The 26,934-nt window shown below is 44.6% G+C and overlaps 1 protein-coding gene across 3 annotated transcripts in view; it reads left to right on the forward strand.

The window, feature by feature from the left end:
* SEMA6A (semaphorin 6A) overlaps positions 1-26,934 on the forward strand; it is a 125,263-nt gene that overhangs the window by 44,309 nt on the left and 54,020 nt on the right. For all 3 annotated transcript variants that reach the window (XM_032425445.1, XM_032425446.1, XM_032425447.1), the window contains exons 2-4: positions 20,518-20,655; positions 22,867-22,984; positions 26,710-26,770. In XM_032425445.1, coding sequence (XP_032281336.1) covers positions 20,556-20,655; positions 22,867-22,984; positions 26,710-26,770 — 279 coding nt within the window. In that variant the 5' untranslated portion in view covers positions 20,518-20,555. The remainder of the gene's footprint in view (positions 1-20,517; positions 20,656-22,866; positions 22,985-26,709; positions 26,771-26,934) is intronic.

Here is a 26,934-nt window from a genome sequence, read left to right on the forward strand (position 1 = left end):
TGCGTTAAGTACGCAAAATCCAAAATGCGGAAATGTGAGGATACTTCGGGGTTTCCCAGTGCTGACCCCAAGCTCAAAGGGGATGGAGAAGAAAATGGAAGCATGCATTGATGAAACACCTCTTTACAGGTGGACACTTCTCATCCTAATAATAACCGTATGAAGAGAAAGCATCATTATCCCACTTTGTGGGCCAGAAACCCACTAGAATGAATACGAGCTCCGTCGAGCAGAGACTTCTTTTGTCCACCGAGCAATCCTCGGTGCCTAGAACATGTCCAGCACACAGGAGGTGCTCAATGATTGTTTTCTGAAACAAGCCCAGCTCCCAAAGCCTGTGTCTCCAAAGTGGTCAGGGTCGAGTTAGTCTCGGAGAAGACCACCTTTTGTACTTGGTCCTGGGATAAAGCAACACCAGCGGACAGACCTGCGGCGGGAATGGAGACTAACAGTAGGAGAAACAAGACAGGGAAGATGAAGAGTTAAGAGTTTTGCCTAAGTCTTTACCCAAAATATTGTTTCTTGTGCTAGTAGAAAAATGTTTTCCTTGTCACGAAACAAGAGCTAAGACGAAGCACAGAACATCTGACCCCTAAAGAATATCTTCTGAAAATTAGGAGTGTGTGTGTGTGTGTGTACACACATAATCATACATTCTGCAGAGGTTAGGAACCTGTAAAAATAAATGGTTACATTGAAAGACGTTTTTAACCTTAACCGTAGCATTTGCTAGTGGAAACTGTAATTACTGTTGTGTTTTTGGTGGTGACTGTGCAGGATTTTTTTTAAAGGCCTGACAACTGCCCTCTTGATATTTATGTGTTTCTTGTTAGGGAGCCCAAGATTCACAACTCTGAGCTTGTAATGAGGAAAAGACCACACAAATAACATGAAAAGGAGTATGAATTGAATATCGCCGGAGAGACAAATCACACGTCCTATGCTGCTTTAATTGGAAAGCAGTTCTTTCGTGGGGTTACTCTCTCCTCGGCTAAGATAATTAAGTCCGGGCTGACACTGGTGACCGGCTACTGATGATAGATTGTCAGTTACTAACAATGCAGGAATCAGTAATCAAAATTTCTATTTCCCAGGTTACCGGGGCATGGTTGAAGAGAAAAGCCGTTTTGATAAGGCTGGGAGATAGGCTTCCAAACACAGGATTCGCAGGGCCTCTACTCCACAGCATCTGGGACGGTTAATTAGGTCTGCTTTATTTCAGCTCTGTCATAAGAGAGAACATACCTATTGTCTGTGTTTACATTAAAAATACATTGCAAGCCCCATGCCGGAGAAGGAGTCTCTGCCTGGCTCCCTGTCATGGTTAATGGATTAAATTCTATTTTCTTAGTGGTTTGGCATGAGGGGAGGTGGGCACCAAACAGACTCAGAGATCTTAAAAGCCACCCCGTGCTGGCACGAGTACAAGGTTTTTGAATCATGATCAATTATCCCTGGGTAGAACTGGAGGTACCGAAATGGAAGGATTAGGATTGTAATTTGGAGCCCGTTTGTTTATATCCACGGTTCCCAAACTTGTCTGCTTAGGAGAATCCCCTGGGGATCTATGAAAATGTCCAAGGCCCAGATCACACCCCCAGAGCAATGAAGTCACAATCGCTGGGTGTGGGACACAGGCATCCTTCATGTGCGAAGCTCTCCAGGCAATTCCAAAGTCCCGGCGAGTTTGGCCAACGCTGGCTTATACTCACGGGATGGTACGTGTTTGCATTTAGCTGTGGACAGAGCCGCAGATGCTGGTGGAGTGGGGGAAAGAGAATACACGTGATCCAGTGGGCAGCACTTGCCTGCAAGGTTCAAGCTGGAGTTGAAATTGGATTCTGAAACCACCGCCTCCCTCCCCAATGAGAGAAGCAACCTCACAGTGGTTGCAAAGGACTCTGGGGAGAAGGGGGAGCGAGGAAGGAAGAAATAAGCCTTGGCTCCCAGCTCAGCACCTTGCTCAGTGTTTGTTCAGTAAACAAGTGGAGAGGAAGCTGGGAGTAGAGCCTTGGAGCTCAGCTCCCAGAAAGGGACGCTGGGGTAGGATGAAGGAGACTTTTCACTGACCACACTCCAGTACAATGGGTATCTCTCTACTCTGCCCTCTCTGCTCTGCTGCTCAAGTCCTATTTTCTCTCTAGTCCAGTCAATGCCCCCTCCTCTCTGGGAACAGTCATTCCGGGATAGTCTAAGATGACCATTCCCAGAAGAAAACACGCATTGTGCTTCTCAAAACTCAGGCATCCTTTAGGGATGCTCGAGAAGCAGCCTTTGGCCTTCCTTTGACATGGGAGGTGGACACCAAGAAAGGGGGCAGGGACGCCAGAGGACATGGGGGCAGGAATGAAGACGCAAATAGAGGGAAAATAAAGTTCCCATACACAGCACTGGAATCTTGTTTATGGAAAATAAAAAATATGTAGGGTATTTGCTTTGAGCTCATCTGATTCTTCGGATTTGACTCCACTGTGTCCTGCCTTTCGGAGTTGGTTACATTTTTATTCGAAAGCTAATAAATTAGGCAGCCATTCATATGGCATGCAGGCGGGTTTATGGTGTTGTGTAAACTACCAGCCAGCATATATACTCCTCTGTGTCGCAGATAAATCCCCAAAGTTATCACAACTGACACTACAATGCCTGCAGACGTCCCCCCACCCTCATCCTGTATTCCAAAATATTACCACTGGCTGAACAGATTGTGAAGGGTTGGGAGCCTGGGGAAGATCGTGGGAATTGGCAGGTATCAGTAGGCTCAAGTTCCAGGTTGGCCTCGGGAGACACAGACTTTAAAAGTTAACTCATTTTGTTTTTTTTCCCCCAAAATGAAACACATGCATGAGGAAAAAAATTTCAAAAAACTAGAAGAGTACAACACAAAAAGTGGGTTTCTTTCCCACATCTGACCTCCACCTCTGCCCTCAGAGATGAACCTGGGTTACTAGTTGCTTGTATAACGGAACTGGAATATTCACAACACTTCAGAAAAATCAGTCTTGGCTTATATTTAAATTTTCATTTAAAAAAATGCCCCTTTCACAACCACCATAGAACTCAATGTGGTGATATTTAAAAATACTCAAAGCCACTTGAATCAAAATCAACAACTATTTAGCAAGTATGTCCAATGTACCAGGTGTTGCTTAAGCGAGGCACTGGTGCTGAGGATCTTATACACACGCATGTCAGGTTTTCGGGTGTAGAATCGATGCACGTAATTTTACGTCTTTGCTTTAAATCCTTTTTCAGAAACAAAGATCATCTCTTTCTTGCCCCCCACCCCGCACCTCCACCCCCTCCTTTAACTTCTGAGCCTTTTTTTCACACATTCCCTACTTTGAGATCTCTTTTAAGCCCAGATATCTGGGTGGGTGGTACGTTCTGGGCCAAAGTACTATCTCTCATACCTTCTCCAAATGTACTGGTTCAAGGATCTAATATTCCCCAAAGAAATAAAACTTCTCTAAGTTGCAGAAGACGAGCTGTAGCACTCTGAACGGAAAGACACATGTGCTGGGGATGAGAGGTGGGCCACGACGAAGCCGACATCCCCACCCACGTCTGGTTTGCAAAGGGGGAAACACCCTCAACCCTGTAGCCCACTGAGGCACTGAGTGCCCCACAGCTCCCTCCAGCTCCCGCCAGCAACATCTGTATGTCTTCTCTCCAGCTGGCTGGCCCAGCTGTTCTGGTGTCAAGAGAAAGTTATGAGTCACCGGGAAGGGATTTGAGACAAGAGTGGAGTTAAATCTTCTCTTGGGGTCTGTATGTCATTGGCAATAGGGCCTTAGTAACAAGCCAGTGGATGACACTCACGCCCAGAAAGGCCACACACCCGAGTTTAACTTTGGATCCCACACTTGCAGACCTCCTCTGAGCCCTGCAGAGATGAGACGAAGTGGGGGAATATGGATGCTGGACGCTCTCACCCCAAAAGGCCTCTGGTTAGCGGCTATGATGTGCATTAGGTTATGACCACCCCCCTCCTTGCGTACACTTTCTGGCTACCGACCTATCACCCACACAAGCCGGTAGAGCTGGGATCCTGAAAGAATGAGGCCTGGCCAAAGCCTGAGGACTTTCTCTTTGGTCCTTTGGTTCCAGGCAGGTTGTTTCATCAACAGAGCTATATGGGCAGCCTCCAGCAAAAGCCTGAGTCAACAGCAGGATTTTCCTCGACCATCTGTGGTTTCCTGCTCTAAGCAGTGCTTCCTCAGTACGTGGGAGGAAGAACTTGCCAGAGGATCCAAGAATCCTAGGCAATCAGGCTCTCCAGGGGGACTTTACATGTGGTCTAGTCTAGCCCTACATCCGATGTCTGACTGCCCTGGACAATATTCCTTCCACTCCAGCATTCAGCTGGCCTCCTGCCCCCTTGGGCAAGCCAGTCCATGTTTGTGTTTCTGGGACTACTACAACGTTCCTCCTTATTTTGAGCAGAAACTACATCCTAATGATTTCTGCCCACTGATCTCAGCTCTACCCTCCTAACTGTCTTCCAGGTTTCTTTTTGGGTATCTGAGAACACCCATCCTTGCTCCTTGCATCTCTACTTCTTTTTTAACTGTCTGTCAGAAATTGTTCTGATGTTCTTTCTTGGGGTAACATTTACTCATTATTCAATGAATATTTGTTAAAGTTCACTGTGTAGTCAGCTTTGTTCCAGAATGTGTAAAGACAGTGATTAACAAGACAAGCTTGTCCATGCCAAGCTTACATTCTGATGGGCAGGGGGAGGGACAGATAAAAGCAAATAAGAATATAAACGTGGAAATATCAACTAGGGACAAATCCACTACAGAAATTTAGAATAGTGATTTAAAACAAAAAGGCATTGGGTTGTTTTCCAAGTCAGGGAAGGTCTGTTCAAAAAGTGATTTTTTTTTTTTTAAAGATTTATTTATTTTAGAGAAAGCGAGAGCAAGAGAGAGAGCATGTTTGAGTGGGAAGAGGGACAGAGGGAGAGAATCTCAAGAAGACTCCCCTATTCAGCACGGAGCCTGATACGGGGCTCCATCTCACAACGCTGAGGTCACAACCGGAGTCGGATGCTTAACAGACTGAGCCCACCCAGGTGCCCCAGGAAGTGACATTTTAACGGAGTTCTGAATGACAAAGGTTAACCAGCAAATGAAGAATGGGAGAGAATTCCAAGTGGTGGAGGGGGGGGTTGCCGCAGGTCCGTAAGGTGGGAATGAAAAGCCAGGGCGGGTGGCAGGAGCCGAGTATGATAGGGTGGAATGGAACAAGATGGGGTCCTGGAGATTAGGTGGTGCTTTTTGCACCCAGGATTGACGTTTTCAATTCTGCCATAAATGCAGTTAGAAGCCACTAGAGAGTTTATGTAGGGGAGGGTGTGACCTGAGTTTTCAAAAGACTGTCCTAGGTTAGCATGTAGAGTGGGGTATGAATATGGTATGTTTTGGTTGTAAAATCACTATCCGGATGTTATCTCTCAGTCCTCTGAACTTGTAGTATTTTGAGTTTCCATTGCTCTCTGCTTTGTTACAGCTGCTCATATACTACTTCCCAAGGGGTCTGGGGGCTCTATGAGGGCAGAACCCACTATGGAGCTCATGACCTCGGGATCCTCCATGTCCCAGCTCAGTGCTTTGTCTGCACATTTGAGACTCCACCATTTGTTGAGTGGATGGATGGATGGATAGATGGATGGATGGATGGATGGATGGATGGATGGATGGATGGGTGGATGGACAGATAAATGGATGGATGGACAGATGGACGGATGGATGGATGGATGGATGGACGGACGGACGGATAGATGGATGGATGAATGGATGGACGGATAGATGGATGGACGAATGGACGGACAGACAGGCGGATGGATGGACGAACGGATGGATGGACGGATGGACGGATGGATGGATGGATGGATGGATAGATGGATGGATGGATGGAGGGGAACCACTGACAAAGGCAGTTCCGTACTCAACTGAACACTGAAAATAAAGTCCAACACCCTGGTTGATATTTCCTCATGTCTCATGTTTTCACTGCTAACTCCCAAAACATTAAAGAAGTAATCCACAATATACAAAAGCCACGTTCCTGTGGAATGAAATCATGTGCAACAATGGGAAAAATTACTGCTGGCGATTCTCAACCTCCAAGACTACTTTTTGTGAGGGAGGAGGGGCATGCGCACGTCCTTCATTTTCAGACGGTGACACAGCGCCCGAGCCTCAGTCATCATGCCCAGCCGCCACACAGCACCTTGCTCCCTCCTCAGTGAAGATTCTGGAGGAGACTCAGCCTTTCTTTCCTGTCTTAGTGCTGCTGGAAAGGGCTGATTAAATAGAAATGCGAGGAGCACATGTACCTCCTCTTGCGTAACACTTCTGAATGACTTTTCTTTTTTTGCTCTTCAGAGAGCCGAAGACTCTGTTAACTCAACAGGAAGAATATCACTATCTGAGTAGAAAATTACTCTGCCTTAGTCTTTTACTTATTCAAAGTGAACCTGGGGAATCTCCCTTTCAAAAGGAAGTTCATGCATTATTCCTTCTCCATGTGCTCCATAGCTGTGCTCTTCCCATCACACTGCTCAGACCTTGGGACCCTTCCCAGTGAGAAAGCCTGCATGACCCAGCCGGACCTCTATCCTGTCTCGCAACCAGAGGAGGGGGAGCTTTCAGAGCCATTTCTGCATTTCTCATGGCTCCATTTCCTCCCCCAAGAACGCCGTGCATGTGTGTGTAGGGACCCCTGTGCTGTCCTGGGGTGACCAGCCGCCTCGGCGTGTCTGCTGGGCTGGGCATGCGTCTCACCCTCCCTTCCACCCTGATTTATCGCCTCTCTTTTGTCTGACCCTCAGCACTTAGGTTTGGCTTCTGCCTGTCATGCTCAAGCTTCCTGGATAATTTTACTTTTCTCCTGATTCTGGTCTCTCTCACACAGATAGTAATTATACTGATTGTCTGCCGTGCTATTAATTATGGGAATTGTGATTTATTTATTTATTTATTCATTCATTCTTAGATGTGGGGGTTAATTGCTGATAACCATGTGCTGTTCTCCCTCCAGATAATTTGGACTGCCATGATTAACCTTGTGTCCAGGTTATCTGCTATTCACCATTTGCCTGCATTTTATCTCAGAGCTAGAATTGATCACCATTGTGCCTGATGCCAAGGGTCCCTTTTGTGAGAGGCAAAGGAGGCAGGCAATTTGTGGAGGGGACAATTCGTGGGGAAGCCCTCAGAGAAGGGAAGCAAGTATGTCTTCCTCCTCTACCCACCCCCCCAAACAACCTGTTGCCCAAGAAAAAGCTGTCCTCCTAAAATATTCTTGAAATTCAAATTCTTCATTTTATTAATTGATCCTTCAATGGACTGGTGTTACCTATGAAAAGCAAGTTGCAGGTATTTGAAAGCTAAAGGCCAGTACATAAAGCAAATACTGCCAGCCAACAATTCCCTCTGATTACGGGGATTGGCAAAAGCCATGACCAGGGTCATTCCGTGGGGGAAGAAAAAGATTACAGGCTGCAGACACTATGAACGCTCCTTGGGAGAAACCACCACTAACTGCACAAATATGGCTGTGAAGTCTACCCACTGAACCCAGGCAGAGAGGGCAAGGAGTCGGCTGTCAGGTGGGAGGAATAATGTAGCTCACCCAGGCAGGGGGCTGCTGCCCCAGGGGAGGCGCTCCCTTCTGCTGGTGGTGGATGTCACTGCTCACCCACCCATCTCTGAGACCCTCTCTACCAAGATCCCCTCCGCTCTGTGAGCTGCGCTCATTCTGTGGAAGCCTGTTCTTGTTAGTCCCTTGGATGGACAGGAGCCTGTCACTAGGAACAGAGGAAATTGAGACAAGATGACTCGGTCAGCAATTCCTAATCTCTGAATACTCTTTCAAGTATCATATGATACACTTTTTAAAAAAAAAGGGAAATCAGATTACATTTTTTTCACTGTGAGACTCAACGCAGTACATCTGGGATAATTAGAGAGCTCCTGTGTTCAGCAAAGCCAGCACTGGGAATTAGGCTCTAAAGCATCTCCTTTGCTCTTGTCTTTTATCCTGTTTTTAATCTCCCCAGGGACCAAGGAATATAGTTCCACAGTCTCTTTCTCTAAACCTTTGCAATAGGTGTGCTTCAGAATTTTTAATTTTTCAGATTTTAGAAAAGTGACATGGGACACATATCCTAGTGTGGGCAGCATCCAGTAACCAAATCATTAGTATTTTCTGCAGTGGAGCATTATTTACAACAGCCAAGATATGGAAGCAGCCCAAGTGTCCGTCCATAGATGAATGGATGAAGAAGAGGTGGTGTGTATATATATACAATTGGAATATTACTCAGCCTTAAAAAAGAATGCAATCTTGCTCTTTGCACAAGGATGGACCTAGAGGGTATTATGCTAAGAGAAATAAGTCAGACAGAGAAAGGCAAATCCCGTATGATTTTGCTCATATGTGGAATTAAAGAAACAAAAGAAACAAAAAACCACTCTTAAATACATAGACTTGGTAGTTGCCAGGGGGAGGGGGATGGAGGATGGATGAACTGGATAGAGGAGATTAAGAGGCACACACCTCTAGTTACAAAATAAGCCACAGAGCTGAAGCATGGGGCATAGGGAACATAGTCAATAAGATCGCAGTAACGTTGTGTGGTGACAGACGGTGACTACACTTGTGGTGGTGAGCACTGAGTAATGTCTAGAACGGTACGATCATTTCGTACACCTGAAACTAATATAACACTCTCTGGTAACTATATTTCAGTTTAAAAATATTTTTTTGCAGTGAAATGTATAAATACTCATCTCAAGAAGAATAAATAAAAACTATAGATGGTCTCATGCCAGTTTAGGTCAAATTTTGTCACCAATAGGAAAAAAATGTTTAGTTTTCAGGGTTTATTCCATTGGTTTGGTTTGGTCTGCTTTTTGTAATTGCAAATGAGGGACTGTATACCTCTATTTCAAAAAACAACTCACTTCATCCAGATCTAGAGAAACAGAAAATCAAATCTTATTTTTCTTTACACTTAAGAAAAAGTGAGGCATTTTTCAAAACAACCACTACGTGAAAATAGTTCATCCAGATGCCTACCACCTTCCCTCTCAATGAACAGGACTTTAAACCTCAAAGTTTCTGTGCGGTGAACTTGAAGTCACCTGTGTAAGGAATCGAGTCAGTAAGTGGCAGAGACATTTAAACAAACCCATAATTTCCTGGAACTTACTCTTACTGGCCTTAAGGAAACATATTTTCAGGATGTTTGGAAATCGTTATTAATTTTCAGGGTAGGATTTCACATTCTAAATAAACGAACACTATAGGGAATATTATCACCAGATTGGACTTGATTTGAAAAGACGCGACTAGCGAATGGTGCTCTCTCTACCCCAATTCACACTGATACCTGCTCTAAGTAAATGAAGCCAGCCTAATAAAGAACATGAAGAAAGCCAATAAAGATCATTCATTCAATTTCAGGAAAATTCAGCAGTATCTACCAAATGCAATAATAAATTTAAGTCGCTTTAAATGCACAGGTTTGCGGTTTTCATCCGGTTCACCAGGATATAAAGAAGACTGGTTTTTCCTTTTAATAAATGAAATGAATTTCCTAAAGAATATAAGAAAATTATGGAAATCCAAGAGCTAATGCTTCTGTCTCAATTCTGTCCTGGATATGTCTTGTCTAGACAGAGACACACAGATAATCCACTGCCTATGTAGATATTTCAGTGATGATAAGAACCAGTCGGCAATAGCATGCTTTGTTATGGAGCAGATCCTGAAATGATATTATGTTTCTCTATATACAATTAGAAGCTTGTAGTCAAATATAAACTCTATTTTTGGCCTGCACGTTACTGGAAGAGCATCAGAGCTCACTGAAAGAGACAAGGGACACAATGAAAGACCGCATGCAGCCAACACCAGAGAACCTGATCCAAAAGGTTTATTTAGTTCAAGAAACTGTTTTTCACTGCCTGATTTTGAGAATGTGTAGGGCTCGGTCAAAGTGTCGATCATGTGTGACTGGTGATATTGTTACTTTGGGCGGTTATTCAGAGCTCAAAGGAGGAGAGAGACTTTGCAGGTTGTTTTCATTTCTCTCTGAGCCATGTTTGAAGTTGACTTCCACTCCAACAGGGGAAAGAACACAGCCCTTCAGCCCAGCTCAGCCGGAGGCAGTCCCAGGCCAGGGAGGAGCAGAAAGGTGAGGGTTGCGGCTGGGAGAGTCTGTTTTCCATTAACTACACTGAGAGCAAACAGAGGAGAAATTATTGGGGAGAGTCATCCCATCAAAGGCCAGCAATTGCTCCCTTTTAGTTGAAAGCAGCTCAGGATTTTGACAAAGTTCCATGGAAAACCCCAGACACTAATGTCTCGAGTTTGCTCTCTATAAAGTCACTCTGCAAGTATCTTTCTAAAGGCACAAGGAAAGGGTAGGCCTGTTATTTTTTGCCCTGTTTCATTTTTAATGAAATTAGCAATGTACAGAAAACTAGGGAGAGTAATGAGAAAAAAACTCACATAATCAGCACCTCAAATGAACAAATACCAATATTCTGAGCTCCTGCTGCAGAGCACCACCCCCCGGCCCTTCTTCTTCCTGGGTCATCTTCTTAGAAGGAAAAAGTAATGTGATACGATCCTTATTCTCAGCTATAATTCTTTAAACCGAACTTTGGGTGAAGTGCAAAAATCCATCCACTACTTTAGACAAATATTTGAAATTCCTTAGGCAAAGAGTGAAATGGTCCAGTTTCGGTGTCTGAAAATCTGATCGGCATGGAGTTGCTCATTTTAACACACTGTTCTCTAGACCTGGTCCTGCCTGAAATCTGTTAGCTCCCACTCGCGCCTCCTCTACCCTCCCCGGTCCACAGTGACCCGCCACGCAACCTGCCAAGTCTCTCTCCAGCCAGAGGCCCAGGGTGATCATCCCAGCCACATGCCTTTACAACACCTTCACCCTCTAGACATTATTCCCCCCAACAGGACTTTTCTTTCTTTCTGAAACCTTATTGATATTTGTTTATGTATTCTATTTTGAGACAATGGGCAGGAGCTGTTGGGTCCATCTACTAAAGAGTATGGGCCAGGGGTGGGGGGTTGGGGGGGGTGATCACGGAGACCTTTTTTTCCATCTCTGCCTGCATCAGCATCTAGCACAGAGCCTGGCTCCCAACAGAAAGCAGGGAATCAGGCAGTGGAAGTAACGAACATCAGGCAGCAAGCCCGGGAGAAATGAATGAGTCTTGGCGGCCTTTCTGAAGGCAGTGTAATGTAGGGACAGAGCTCAGTGAAGGAGTCAGAAGTCCTCCACTGCTGCTCAGCTTTGCCACTTTTGAGCTGTGCACACGTGACCACGCTTGGCAAGTGACCTCGCTTCTCAGGCCTCAGTTTCCTTAGCAGTAAAACAAAGGGGGCATGTGTTTCTGCCTCTGGAGCAGATGTTTGAGTTCAGCAGTGTTATAAAAGCTGAAAAGATGGAGGTGCCCAAAAGCTGGTGTGTGACGTGGCTAAACATGGTTGGGGCTGTTGCAGCTTTCTGAGGCCCAGACAGTTGGACCCAGTGTTTTCAGGCCTGCTAAGGTCATGACCGTACCCACGGAGCGCTAGTGAGTCAGGAGACTGTACCTGAAACACCCAAGCGAAGCCCACCGGATGCGCTGCCGCAGGGTGCGTGTGTGTCGGGGAGGAGGGTAAAGACAAAGAAAGCTGTCGTGACACAGAACCGCCTGAGAGAGAAGACTTGCCTTCTCCCTTAAAAGATGAAATAGGTTTACAACCTGACTTTGTTTTTCCAACAAAATTTTTTTTTCCTCATACGACTTCCAAATTCACAGCTGTTTTCCTGCTCCTTCGTGACAGCGATTTCGGACCTAAAATGGGACATTGTACAGAGTCGATGTTCATGATTATGCTCCACTGAATGCCAACGTCATTCTCCAGAATGTGCTGAGGTTAGGTCTGTGGCATTTCCCTTGAAATGGGGGCTTCTAAGTCTCTGCTGATGGCTCAGAAGAGGAGGAGAGAGACCAGAGTCTTTATTAAGAGGCTAGGGCCATTTTTCTCATTTGCAGGAACCTTAAATCTTCATGCAGGGATCACCCAACAGGTGGCTGGACGTGGTCCCTGAAGCCTGGGTCGAGCGGAGCTTTCAACCAGGATCACCACCAGGCCCATGTTGTTTCTCCTCCCATCTGGGAAGTGTTCTTTGGTGGCCCGGTTATGCATCCTCAGGACAGCACCAGCGTCTTAGTGTTTACAGCTACCCTGAAACAGGGCTGTCCAGGCCAGGGAGGGCCACCTGCTATTGAAACACTCTTTAATTCCTGATTTCAGGTCCTCTGGTGCAAGAATCAGCAGTTTGGTCTCCTGGGAGGCAAGTCTCCAGCGTTCAGCAAGCTGGGTTTTCTGCACCAACACCTGCTCTCCCTCCTGTCTCTGGGCAGAGGTTCCTTCCCCTGACTTGAGGGGTGTCCAGATCTGTTTATCTTACCAGCTGCTGAAGCAGGTGGCCTTGTTTTTACCCTTCGTAACAGACACTGTTCTCTATGATGTATTGACTTTAAAACATGGCTGAGGAGGGGGCACGCAGGCAAATGTTTCCACTTAACACAGTGTTGTCACGAGCCCATCAATTCCTCCTAAAACCGTGGCTGAGCATTTGCATCTTTCTATCACGTTAAGCCTGCGATCACGGGGCCATAAAGTGGAATGAGCCTTTGCATGCCTACATGTTTGGAAGCAACTGTGTACTACTTTTACAGATTTTTATTACCGAAGCCATTAGGGACTTTCAGCCGCTCTGTCCACGTGAGCATAGATGCATCAACCTATATTCAACTATTATCTTAAGTGCAGTTTCTATTTATGTCAGCAGCTCTTTCTTTTCCAGCCTTCCTTATGTTCCCCTTTCTTTGATGTCCTGGAAGGACATCGACTTTGGCATCACACAGACCTGGGCTTACGTCTGCACTTCCCCTTCTTACTGACGGTGTTGTAAATATTGACTGTGCCACCTGGACACGTCCCGTAACCTCCCAGAGCCTCAGTTTCCTTGTGTGCATAAGACCTTAAGCCCATAAGACCCGTCTCCCTGGTTTGCCGCGATGTTTAAATAAGACAATATGCATATGTACCCTCCACACCGAGGGTGCTCAATAAAGCTCCACGCGCACCCCATCCCTTTCCCATTTTCCATGCTGTTATTTTCCTTTGCACTCGAGTGACTGCCAGGATTCACATTTTACAAATCACACGATGCGAGTTATGCCATTCTGAGACAGGCTCTCCGCCTCTCCCAGATGCCCACCCCCCAGAGACAGGAAGCTTAGTGACCTGGAAGGAGAAGGGGGGAGTGAGGGCAGGAGGAAAAGGGAAGGACAAAGAGGAGGGGGCTTCCTCTCCCACTGAAGAAGGAGAACACCAGCTGGGGTGTCCTGAGAATCTGGGGCCCACCTGAGAATTTCTTAAGGAATTCCAAGAAAAGTTATTAAAAGGCAATTTTTAAGTATCTCAACAAAAGAATAAACATTTATTGAGGGCTACAACTTTTATGATCATTAGCTCACAACCAAGCTTGAGACACTGTTTTGCCCACTCTAAAGATGAGGAACCTGGAGCTCAGAGAACTTCAGCTGGTATGTGGGATTCAAAACCCATGTTTTCACCCTCTGCTCTTTTTATGGAAGAGCTTTTACACCGATGTCAATTCAGATTTTTAAAGATGTGACATTAAAAAGACAAAGATGATGAGATCAGAAAGCTGGAGCACAGAAGCCAAGATATGAAAGCAACCCAGGTGTCTGCCGATAGATGAATGGATGAGGAAGAAGTGAGGTGTGTGTGTGTGTGCGCGGACACACAAATATGCATGGTGGAATACTACTCGGCCATAAAAAATTATGAAAGCTTGCCATTTGCAACATGGATGGATCTAGAGGGTATTCTGCTAAGTGAAGTAAGTCAGACTGAGAAAGATAAATACCATATTTCACTTATATGTGGAATCTTAAAAACAAAATAAATGAACAAAACAAAACAGAAACAGACTCATAGGCACAGGAAACAAACTGTGGGTTATCAGAGGAGAGATGCGAGAGGGGATGGGTGAAACAGACAAAGGGGATGAAGAGGTTCGCAATTCCAGTTATAAAACAAGTCAGTTGTGGGATGTAAGGTACAGCATAGGGAGGATAGTCAGTAATCTTGCAATAACTTTGTATGGTAACTACTCTGGTTGTGGGGATCATTTTGCAATGTGTAAGAATGTGGAATCACTATGATACAGACCTGAAACTAATAGGGTATTATAGGTCAGTTGCATGTCAATTTTTTTAAAAAAGAAAAAAAAAATTTAGAGCTAGAGCAATAAAAATGGAAATGTCATCCTTATTGTAAAACCCAACTATCTGAATATGATTAAGTGGTAACAACCATGGTCTCTCTGGCCAGGTTAGAACTACTTACGGGACTTGAACCCTGTCTGGAGGTTGAAACTAGGTGGTGTCACAGGCTGGGATTTCTCTGCTCTAGCTCAAGGAACTTGTCACAACAGGAGTGTCCTGGCTCAAAGTCCCTCCATGTCCTGTGCTCCCTAATCACCACATACGCACTCCCTTCGTCACTGGGGCAGAATCACCTAGAATCAGACAATCTCAGAGCCTGGAAGAGTTCCAGAGGCCATTACATTTTATGTGCTTTCATTTTACAGGTGAGGAAACAGAGCCAGAGAGGCTACGTGACTTGCCTAGGGTCACCCTGTTAATGTGCCCTTCCTTCTTTTAATGACAGTGTGAATCATTGATTACCTTTAAAACTTCCTATGATGTCAGCAGAAAATGGGCTTTTTTTAAAAGAATTCGTGAAACACGGTAGTAAATGATTTACCTCATAAGAAAAAAAAAAAAAAACCCGCCACTACCATCATCTTCTTTATTCCTAGGACACACGTAGAACTATTATCGAGAGTATTTTGCATTTGCAAGTCTCCAGATAAATTATTTTTCTCACTGTTACCACTTACTATTAAAACGTTCATTGGATGCCAACACTCTGGAAGACAGTACCCCAAGTTGTACCCATACAGCCAAGTCCAGGTGCAAGGGTAAGCACACTGTGTGCTGGTGCAGGGGTCCATGGCGTGTGGAGCAGCCCACGTGGGTCTCTAAAACAAGCAACATCCGTCCACACGTGTGTGCAGACATTGGGTCCCCCCAGGTTCACATGCTAAGACTGACATGCGTTATTCTGCCTTTTTTTTTTTTTTTTTTTTTTACCTTATCTGCCGTGCTGATGTGCCTTTCCTGAGTGGCATGGAGGCTGCCCTCAGAGCCTTCGGGGGTCAGACAGGTGAGGTGAGCGGGTGACGAGGCTTCCTAAGACAATGGAAAGTGGTGGCAGTGTTTCCAACTGGAGAGGGCTAGCCCGCTCTACTTTAGGCAGCCACCGCTCCGCTCCACAGTGTGGGCCATGTGAAATGTCGGCCAGCCAAGGCAGATCTCCGATTTTTCTTTTTTTAAGAAGCCAGAAAGCCAGAGTTGTATGTTAAATCTCCTATTTTTTTTTTCCTGAAATGTTGGCAACTTAAATTTAGGTTTTTTTCTGCTCTGTGAGCCAAGCTTTGGCCAAGTCCTACCAGTTTATGAGCCTGAGTAGAATTTTCCAGGGCAGGCTTTGGGGGAATGGCTGGGCAGAGGATTGGGGTTAAGCATGAGTGCTGCCCTGGCTGCATACGCTTAGGCTTGTCCTGACTCCCAAGTCCTCGTGGCACTTACAGAATTAACCTGATTAATCAGAAGTAAGACGTGGCAATTTGTGACCTCATCCTCTGACTTCATAATCATTCCCAGTTCTGGTGACATCCCCTTTGCTTCAATGCTTTGCTGACTCAATGACCTGCTATATGACAAGGGTATGCAGGAGGGAGGTGGGTGGAAGCTCCAACCACTGAAAATATTTGATCATTTTAAAATGCAATCATCCCCACGAATGCAGTCACAGGATTTTCAGACAGACTTCCTTGCAGCCCCTTTTGTTCGGCCCTCAATCTGGAATACTGAGGGCTGGTTTCCTGGCCAGTCAGCGTCCTGCACAGACCATTCAACTCACGGCAGCCTATGGCCACAACACCATTTGTACACCGCGGCTCTGTTAACTCAATTTGGTCTTAAAAACTGTAAGGGAAAAATTACAGAAGAGAATTTTTATCTGGGCTGAGAGCGTGTAGTAAGTCAACACAATTCTCGCCCATGTGACTCAGAGTAAAGTCATGTAATTAATTTTAGATGAATCCAAATAGATCTAATAAATTCGCCCAGCAGATGCCCTATTAAAATTAAGAAAGCTCTTAAAGTTTTCCACAAATACTGCAGGGTTGGGGAAGAGGAGGATTATAACTTTAGAGTAATGGTGGATTTTACAAGGCCATTTCTCTTTAGGCTAAGAAGAGTGGAAAGTTGAGACAATAAGATGGGAAATTCAGGCCTAAGGAGCTGACTTTTGAAGTAAATGTTTTTGTTTAGAATTAACCTCATGTTGACAGTCTCCCCACTATCTAATTGTCTGGGTATCTGCTGAAGTCTAAGTCCAATTTAGCCTATGTAAGCACGGTCACGGAGAGGGAAACCAGCAAATGGCTACAGAAGCCTAGAAATATGCTGTATGTGGGTAGCGCTGCTCAAAGTCTCAAAAATTCCTCAAACAACCTCTTTATTTGTTTTTTGGGGTTTTTTTTAATTTGTTATGTTAGTCACCATACAATACATCATTGGTTTTTGATATGGTGATCCACGATCCATTGTTTTCGTATAACACCCAGTGCTCCATGCAGTACGTGCCCTCCCTAATACCCATCACCAGGCTAACCAATCCCCCCCACCCCTCCCCTCTAAAACCCTGTTTGTTTCTCAGAGTCCATAGTCTCTCATGGTTCATCTCTCCCACCGATTTCCCCCTCCCCATTTTTCCCTTCCTTCTCCTAATGTCCTCCATGTTATTCCTTATGTTCCACAAATAAGTGAAACCATATAATTGACTTTCTCTGCTTGACTTATTTCACTTGGCATAATCTCCTCCAGTCCCATCCATGTTGATGTAAAAGTTGGGTATTCATCCTTTCTGATGGCTGAGTAATATTCCATTGTATATATGGACCACATCTTCTTTATCCATTCATCTGTTGAAGGGCATCTTGGCTCTTTCCACAGTTTGGCTATTGCGGACATTGCTGCTATGAACATTGGGGTGCATATGGCCCTTCTTTCCACTACATCTGTGTCTTTGGGGTAAATACCCAGTAGTGCAATTGCTGGGTCATAGGGTAGCTCTATTTGTAAATTTTTGAGGAACCTCCACACTGTTTTCCAAAGTGGCTGTACCAACTTGCATTCCCACCAACAGTGTAAGAGGGTTCCCCTTTCTCCACAACCTCTCCAACATTTGTTGTTTCTCTCCCTGTCCATTTTTGCCATTCTAACTGGTGTAAGGTGGTATCTCAGTGTGGTTTTGATTTGGATTTCCCTGATGGCTAATGGTGATGAACATTTTTTCATGTGTCTGTTAGCCATTTGTATGTCTTCTTCAGAGAAGTGTCTTTTCATATCTTCTGCCCACTTTTTGACTTGATTATTTGTTTTTTGGGTGTTGAGCCTCAAACAACCTCTTTAATTGCAGTAGCCCAGCTAGCTCCAGAGTTTGAAATTCAGAGGCAAGTGCCTGTTTGTTTTTTGTTCTCCGAGGCTCGAGGCATGTCTGTATCACTGTGGTCTTAGCGGGGAGACCCAGCCCGCATTCCACAGAATGGGAAATGACAATGTGATTGATTTGGGATCTCTCCACAAAGTAATCATTTCAACAAGAAAATACATTGTCTACATATTTACAAGGGTTAGAGCCCAAAGTTGTGTAGGAAGGGAATAATACATCAAAGCCTCGGCTGAAGACAACTGTGAAGTGTTCGTGTGGACGGCCCAAGGTACTGCCAGAACGCTTCCTCCCATATGATGTACATGTTAACAACCTGATGATATGATGATAGAAAGACACATAAAACAGCTATTTTTCCTGGCACGGAGCCCTGCTGTAAACCTGGAGATATTTAAATACCCCATTGCAGCCACGGTCCTGGCTACGTGTAAGGATTAAAGGAAGCCATTGGAGTGCAGAATAGGTTTCTTCTGCAAGCATCACCCTGCCTGCCAAGTTCTGGGGGTGGTGCATGGTGCATCCACCCCATGCAATCTTAAGATGGGAACCACGAAACTTGGGAGATACAATAAAATAGCAGGGCTCTGTCTCATTGGCATGTAGGAAGTTTGTACGAAGACGAATGCCAACTGGGGAAGGCCAGAGACTCATGTGGCATGTCGAGACAAATTAATCTTTAAAGGTATACATATATTTCCCAAGATTTCTAAAGGACTGAGAATCAGCGTTCCGAGTCTCCATTATTCTTCCATTACATGCTGCAAACTCTCTGAGGTAGTCTGCTTCTGTATTAGGCTATAATACCATTCCTGAGCCCTTGGTAAATGTTGCCGCTTCCTCTTGCCCGGCTTGCTTTCTCATCTAAAATATAACAGCTGACTGGGATCTGGTTTATGTCTTACTTGCTCCTGTGACTACTTTCTCCTCTTTAGTGTTCTACTGAACAGATGCCATGAGAAACAAACAAGGGGACCTCAGGGCTTCTTCCCTTTGGGTTCAGAGTCTCCGGAATAGGAAGAACTGGCAAATGAATGACTGAGTAGACGATCGCTTTTAACCTGTCTATAAATACATGTTTATGTCTCTTGGTAATGGATTGCCCTTGTGAGCAAGTCATCATTTAAAGTTTAATTCTAATCTCCACACCAGAGATGGAGATACGGAATTGCTTGGGCTTTTCTCTCAAGCTCCCTCTTTTTCAAGATAAAGCAAATTAATTCATGTGTACTTTTCAACTGAAGAAATGATTAAGACCCAGCTGTGTCTGTGAAATTTTAAGTTGTGGTGCAACACTCGGGACTTGTTAATGCTTTTTTTGGCATGAAGAAGAGAGACATAGGTATCTAATATTAAGTGTTCTAAAAAGCGTAAGTTTGTTTGCCAAATTAACTTTCAAAGACACCTAAGTTACTAAGTTTGACTTTTCTACACACAAATCTTAAATGATTGATGGACTACTGTAAAATAGCTTTGTTCAACAAAGATCATCTTTGGCAGGCTACTTCAAAGGCTTTACCACTCTAGAAAGATGAAAAGATATCCTCATTTTACATTATTTCCCTTACAGATCAACACTTATTTGAAATATGCCTGAGAATTATGTGATATTTACTGTATTATGAGCCTGCCTTCACTGTATTCAGCAGCCTCACATAGGACTGCTTCTACTTCTAAGATTTAGGAGCATTTTCTACACATAAAGAGCATCTTGAAGAACATACAGCTGGGCAGAATAGTGTATCTGGCACTACTGTTCCACCAAGGCAGTATGTGACACTAAAATATACAGATAGAGAATTTTTTTAATCAACAATACCATTCCAGGGGCGCCTGGGTGGCTCAGTCGTTAAGCATCTGCCTTCGGTTCAGGTCATGATCTCAGGGTCCTGGGATCGAGTCCCGCGTCAGGCTCCCTGCTCGGCGGGGAGCCTGTGTCTCCCTTTGCCCCTCCCCCCCACTCCTGCACTCACGCTCTCTAATAAATAAATAAAGTCTTTATAAAAAATACCATTTCAGGATGTGGTTTCAGATTCTCCCTATAGTATTCTTCAATATCTAAAAGGACCCATTTCTTTCTTTTTAAACATAGATTGTGTGATTTTATGTCTAAGGTCATTCTAGAATTCCATCTCTTTGGAATTATGTAAACCAAGGGTGAACATTTCAACTACGGGGTCAGGCAGGTAACAGAAATTAGCAAAGAGGGCACATTATGGGGGGGGTGTGCGCGCGTGTGCATGTGTGTTGGGGGGGGTGGCGCCTGAAGGGAACAGTCATTTAGGTCAATATGTCAGATATTCTGATTTTTATTAGAAACCTTTTTTTTTTTTTCCAATATTGGCAACCACTTCAAATTTTTGAAAGATCCGGAGCTGGACAAACAAAACATGTCTGGGGGATGGCATGCTGCCGTAAACCTGCTGAGAAGAAAAGTATTTACATTAAAAAGAAAAAAAAATGCTTTCTCAGTCCATCCACACTTTTTGGAATGCTGTTTCACAACTGTGAAATAGCCACTTATGATGGCCTTAAAATGGCTAGGACAGAGGAACTAATAAAGCTCTGGGGTCATGTGTTCAGGAGCAGCTTTGCAAAAGGGCTCAGATGCTCCGGGAAGGGGGGTGCGGTGGGTAATGGATACAGGTTTCTTATGTAAAACACAATAATCCGTAAATTCACAATGGAAAAGATATGAAGCAGAGACCCCTTTTCTCTTAAATTTATCTTCAAGGCCATTTCATTTTATGGAAGTGAATAAAGCTGACTTGCAAAAAAAAAAAAAAATCCTTCTTTGCTCTTTGGCAGGGTGAAGTAGAGAAATAAAGTCTCCCCGCTGAACTACTATGAGGTCAGAAGCCTTGCTGCTATATTTCACACTGCTACACTTTGCTGGGGCTGGTTTCCCAGAAGATTCTGAGCCGATCAGTATTTCGCATGGCAACTGTAAGTATCCACAATCACGTTGTCATTCTCTCCCTCTGTGGGCATCTCAGGCTGCATCAACCAGCTAAACACCCAACATTTTCTAAAATTTAATAAAATAGACCTGTTAGTAGACGACAGAGGGGTCTCATCAAATTGGGGAGACGACTGTTGTGTAACTCCGTTAAATACTGTTGTGGCGACACGTGTGTGTGAACATGCGTGTGAGGATCTGAAACGTTCCTCAAGTACCTCTGATGAAGTCTCAGGCCACTAAAAGGCCATCCTCAATCATGCCCAAAAACCAGCCATGGGAGAACATCTCTACCATCTGGGTATCGCCCGGAGTGCACATTCTCACGTGTGGTTAACGCATGGGCATTGTTACACAATGAGAATGGGAAAGAAGATGACTGTTTTGGAGTACTTAGGGACAAAAATTAACTTTTCTTTTAGACTTAGAAGTAAAAAGTCTGCTGGACTCTGAATTCACAGAGGACCTATTTTAACTATTGATAACTGTCTTTTGGCCTCTGCTTCATTGTCAAAAGGGTAGAAAGCCAAGTGATTAAGAGTTCAGTTGACTACTCAAGAGGGAAAGTCCTACCTGTGTGCGGGATCAAACAGCCCATGTACCACTTCTTTTCCTTCCCTCCGAAAGACAAAATGTTTTATCACAGTAAAGGTGAAAGGGAGCCCTTTTACCCAAATATCTACTTTCCCAGTAGCCATCCCAAAACAAACTGAACAAACCCTAAGGAAAGTATTTAGCATCTATAGGGGATACTAAGGAGATCCATCAATGTGTGGCTTTCTGCTGGACAGTCCCTGAAAAGGGAAATAATTTCACATGAAGGTGAGCTGGGAAGACTTGGCACGGCAGACAGTGAGCGAACAAAAGTCAGGGCATGCTCAAGGACCCAAGAACTGTGTAGTTCGAAATCACTAAAGTGGTGGTCCACCTGACTCAAGGTAACAAATCTTAATACGCATTGATTAATCCCCATTTGGGACGGGTATTCTATCTCTGGTGCTCTGTAAAGAAGAGTCCCCAGGCCAAGTATGTGCTGCTGAAAATGAAATGTCAATGGACACTCCAATCCTTGACAGTAGAGGGACAAGAATTGTCTTAGCAAGCTCCTTGATGAATGGGTAAATGAAATCTCAGAGCGTGCAGGGGAAAGCACAAGATAATCCCATACCAAGCCTGACTGTGAGTCAAATATACCAAGGCTCCCTGATACCCACTGTGAGTAATGCCCGGATACTACAGGGGATTCAAGTGTAGGGGTCTGAGCAGGAATCTGTGAATGGGTTTCAAGTCATTATTTACAACTCACCCACCCCCCAAAAAAACATTTTTAAATATGACTCATCCTTCTTTCCTTCTGAGTTTCTTTGGAGGACTGCCAGTGCTCTGGAGAGTGTAGGTTTAAAGGCAGAGAGATTTTTGAAATGTAGGTATTTCTAAAGGTCAGATATTATTACAAATTGCCCGCTCTCAGCTAGAGAGAACTGTAGGAAAGCAGAAATATGTTCATTGACTCTCCAAGTCAGGGAAAATTCCAGATCACCCGACTGGCTACACTCCGTTTGACCCTGTCCTGTCAAAGCCGCCGCTTCTGTGAGATTAGCCAATTGCTTAACTCAAGAGTGAACTTCCCACAGTTCCTAGAATGCCAACCAACCTAGCGGGGCTGCCTTCAATAGGAGATTATTCCAACTGGACGCCTGTGGAGACTGTATTTTTCTTCTGGCTCCTGGACGAGGGTTCTCGCCTCCAGACCACATTGCCTTTGTGGTGACTGATGGGAAAACTGCTTTGAAATAGTTTTGTCCGGAGACAAGATCTTTGGCAGGCTGCCCCCCAGGCTTAGAGCTCTAAAGAAGATGAAAAGAAAACTGGAAGAAAAGAGCACCTTCATGTAAAGGGTTCACTTGCAAGTTTAACCTCCCCCCCTGCAGAGGGACAAGTCAGAATTTGTGACACGGAGAAAGAGAGGTCCAGGCTGATTATCATCTGGAAATGAGACTGTAACGTGATTGTCCTCACAGAGCACCCCTCTGTCACAGGCCTTCCTAAAATCACAGACTCCTTGGAAATGGAGAGTGGTGGCATGGACTGACTTAAGAACGGTTTTCTTTTTGGGACCAGCCCCCTTCCTCTCCCTGCCTTGTTGATTCTTGGCTTGATTTCCTCTCCCTCTCTTGCCCCATCTCTTCTTTTCACAGATACAAAACAATATCCGGTGTTTGTGGGCCACAAGCCAGGACGGAACACCACGCAGAGGCACAGATTGGACATCCAGATGATGATGATCATGAATAGAACCCTCTACATTGCTGCTAGGTGAGGGGCCTTTTGCTCACGTCTACCCTCAGAGGTGGGGGTTCCACGGTGATCTTAACCCGGGTCTCGACTGACTAATCACTGCACACTGGGAAGAAGAAACAGAAATTACGTCTGTGATACTTGCATGGCTGTGAGCATAGATAAGGAACAGGTCAATAAGAACAGTGCTTCATTCTTCTAAAGCACTTAGGTGTTCTCAAACGACAAGCTATGCAACATAAACCAAAAACCGTGGGCCACATTACAGTATCCTGCGAGTACCCCACAACATGTCTCAGGGAGCAATGCCAAAGCCCTTTTCAACGATTTTACTTCACGAATACGTACATGGTACATACTAGTTGTTATGTGCTGTGTAAGTTTTTTATAAATGTTCATCCATTCAGTCCTAGAAAAGAATCCTAGTTCAGTGAAGGAGCTATTACCTTCATGTCTTTAAGGAAGAAACCCAGGGAGAGAAAGGTGAAATGCCTGGACCAAAATGACAAAGGCAGGGTTTGAAGTGGGGTGGCCTTGCTCTAGAAGCTGGGCATTTACTCCCGGTCCTGGGCAGCCTACTGAGGAGGAGAGGTGGTCCTATTTGTCCTGGCAATAACTTTCTACTAGCTTGTGCCCATGAACAAAGCCAGTGTGGGTATTCCTTAGCAAGCGTTCCACTGAGGCCCTCAGTAGGTACCTCACTGGTAGAATATCAGGTCCTTTTTTTTTTTTTTTTTAAGATCTTATTTAAAATTTTTTGATAGAGAGAGCACGAGCAGGGGCAGGAGCAAAGAGAGAAAATTTTTTGATAGAGAGAGCACGAGCAGGGGCAGGAGCAAAGAGAGCAAAGAGTTGGTTTCCTGCGTTTTAGAGGCTCGATCCCAGGGCCTTGGGATTATGACCTGAGCTGAGGGCAGATGCTTAACTGACTGAGCCACCCAGGCGCCCCTCATCAGCTCCTTTTTAAATATCATTTTTAGATCCCTAAATGTAGCAGGGCTGGAAGATTACATTTGTAGTCAATTATCTATAGGCTGGTCAAAACAAATGATTAAACACTGGATCTGTGAGAAATAGGTTGAGTCAAGAATCTTCTATGAATGACTCACTCTGCAATTGAGTCTCTAGGGAGAAAAACAGGATAACGGACCTCGTACCTGATGATTTAGTGTGGGTGTGGACTGCAGGTCCAGGGTGGCCCCTGAGTTAGGAGCCAAGTGTTATGCAAACTTAAAAGAGACCATTATCCCAGCTCGTTAAAACCCAGACAGCGTTATCCTAACCCCACCCCCACCCCCCATAAAGGAGAAATGTAAGGGAAAAAAGGAGAGAAACACATTCATGGTTTTAAAACTCTACAACAGACTTGCCTTTTGTTAAAGGTCAAATTTGTAAGACCCCCGCACTGACCTGTTGGTTTCCACTCTACACACTGCCATTTGCCTTCAGTACCCACCCTTGGGAAAATTCCCGAAGGAGTTTCCTGGCTACCATGTTTAGGGTCTCTCCTCTCCCTTCAATTTCCCAACACTGCCCAGAGAGATCCAGGTTCCTGAGCAGCAAGTGACACGATGTAAAGCCCAATCCTTCCCCCAAGCTCAAACCATGGCAACACAATTCAGTTTTGCCCACTGGAGCTGGGGCGGGGGTGGGGGGGTGGGGGGGGTAAGAGGAAGAAGAAGTCCTCGGATTAAGTCAGTTTGTGTTCAAATAACTGAATTCAGTTAAGTACAGCTTATGAATCCTGGGATATACACATGCGCAGGTGGGAATAACCGTCCACTCCAGCCTTAGGTTTAGCATAAAGCACGGTTTCTGTTTGCCGGGCAATGTGATCTCCTGGATATTGAAAAAGATTGCAGTGGTCCAAAAGATTTCATTCACAGATTTCTATTTTTAAAATAGGCTTCCCAGTTCTTCCAGACAATTGGTGTCAGCCATCAGAAACCAAGTCCCATCCAGAACCCAGAGACTGAGTGAGCCTTGATGGCAGGAACCCCTTTCAATTCTGCTTTATTACTATCCATTTTGAAAATTCTTTTTTTGTTTGTTTGTTTAATCTCTAAACTGCTAATTAACATAAACAGGCCATGCCAGAAAGGGGCAATCCCAGAGCTTTCTGAAGAAGTGCCAGTGCATATTAATCAGCTGTTAATTTACAATTTGTATATTCAGCTCCTACTTAAAGTTTTCAGGGGAGGGATGGCAAGGAAAAACCTAGAGTCATCTCAAACCTGATACCAAAGTAATAGGCAATTCCGTCCCAATAATGAGCCTGACCCACAGCGCCACCAATAAAGGCAAACAAGTAATAAACGAATGCAATAAAACTGCCTTGAAATTAAAGGGCAGGGTGATTCTGGCTCCCTACTGAGGTTCCAAGAACTTCCCACTTCAGCAATTTACAAAACCAGGCTCCCCATTCTCCCCCCTCACCACACACACACACACACACACACACACACCCAACCCACCCACCCCGGAGGCTCAAGCAGGGACACACACACACACACACACACACACACACACACCACCCACCCCCGAGGCTCAAACACTCAGAATTGCAAGGAAATTTTGTAAGCCAACCGCCTTGCCCCCAACCTTTATTTTCACATGAGAAAGCCTGTTTTTATTTCTGTTTTTCTCTGTTGTACTTTGCCTAAAACAGTAGCAGATTTCCAAAGAAGGTGGGAGGAGGGAGAATTAAAGTGAATCCTGACAGCAGATCATTCCTTTTCGTTTTTCTTCCCCACTCCCTCCACTTTCTCTTAAGTAATAAGGGGGCCTGAAAGTCTACATGGGAGCCTTGAGGTCCTGGTTTAAAGCTGTGGGTAATTTTCCAGCCCCAGGACTTCCTGCGTTTTAGAAAAAGTCAATGTTATTTCAAGGGAAAATGAGCTGTTTTGCTTTCCCTCGCTAGCCCCCCATCTCCCCAGTTGAGTGAGTTCCCTTTTCTTTCTTCTGAATTCCAGACAAAAACGCCCTTGTGCTCAGCTCACACAGAAGGGGATGTTTAAATATAGCCCCACACCTGAGCTGCTGATTCTGTTTCTTCCCTTCCAGGGGGAGATTGGCAGCAGATCGTAAAGGCAACCAAATTCTCAGCAAAACAGGAAGGTGAACAGAAGCAAGAAATGTAAACTTTAGCTCAAGTACATTTTAGACCTTAATTGACCATCACTGTGTGAAGAAAACAGTGCTTTCTGGAAATAATTCCACTGTTATCGTCTTCCATCTTGTCAATCACATCATCAAAGTGAAGGCTGGAAATAAGTTTTGTACAGGGAGAAACAGCCAGAGATGAGCTTTTTGTTAGCCCCCATGATGAACGAATGTGGTTTGTTGCATACCAAGTGTTTGGAACATGGATTTGAAGATACTGAAAGGGCACGGGGAAACCCACCTGTGTTCTGGTTTTTGGGTCAATTTAACTTTCAAAGTCCTCTCTCCTGAACTATGTACATACAGGCATTCTAGTGCTGGTATGAGTGGGACAACAGCAAAGTTCTCATAAAAGGTGCCCCTTTCAGCAAGATGCCATGATTTGTCAGAAGTAGCAGAATGTGATCGAGAGGCATCTCTTGCAGGCTGAACTGTTCCCTTTTTCTTGCATGCGGACGTCTCTTTTCTAATAATGTAGATATGGATTTATCTGCCTTGAATGAGATATACACTCATTCAGGAGAAAATTAACTGTCTTGACTCCTGTGTTTGACATTGTATCAATTTCTCATTGTTTACAGGGACCATATTTATACTGTTGATATGGACACCTCACACACAGAAGAAATTTATTGTAGCAAAGTAAGTAGTTTTAAAACCATCTTTCTAAAATGAAGGGCTTTAGGATAGTTCTTGAAGGGAAAACGTATTTCACATGCACTGAATGAGATGACATGGCTAGTAACTGAGAATGATTTGGAACATTTTTTTGCAATCCTACATATTTGGGGCGAATCCCTGTTTGG

The sequence above is a fragment of the Phoca vitulina genome, unplaced genomic scaffold, assembly GCF_004348235.1.
Source record: "Phoca vitulina isolate PV1807 unplaced genomic scaffold, GSC_HSeal_1.0 scaffold32, whole genome shotgun sequence".
NCBI classification, from domain to species: domain Eukaryota; kingdom Metazoa; phylum Chordata; class Mammalia; order Carnivora; family Phocidae; genus Phoca; species Phoca vitulina.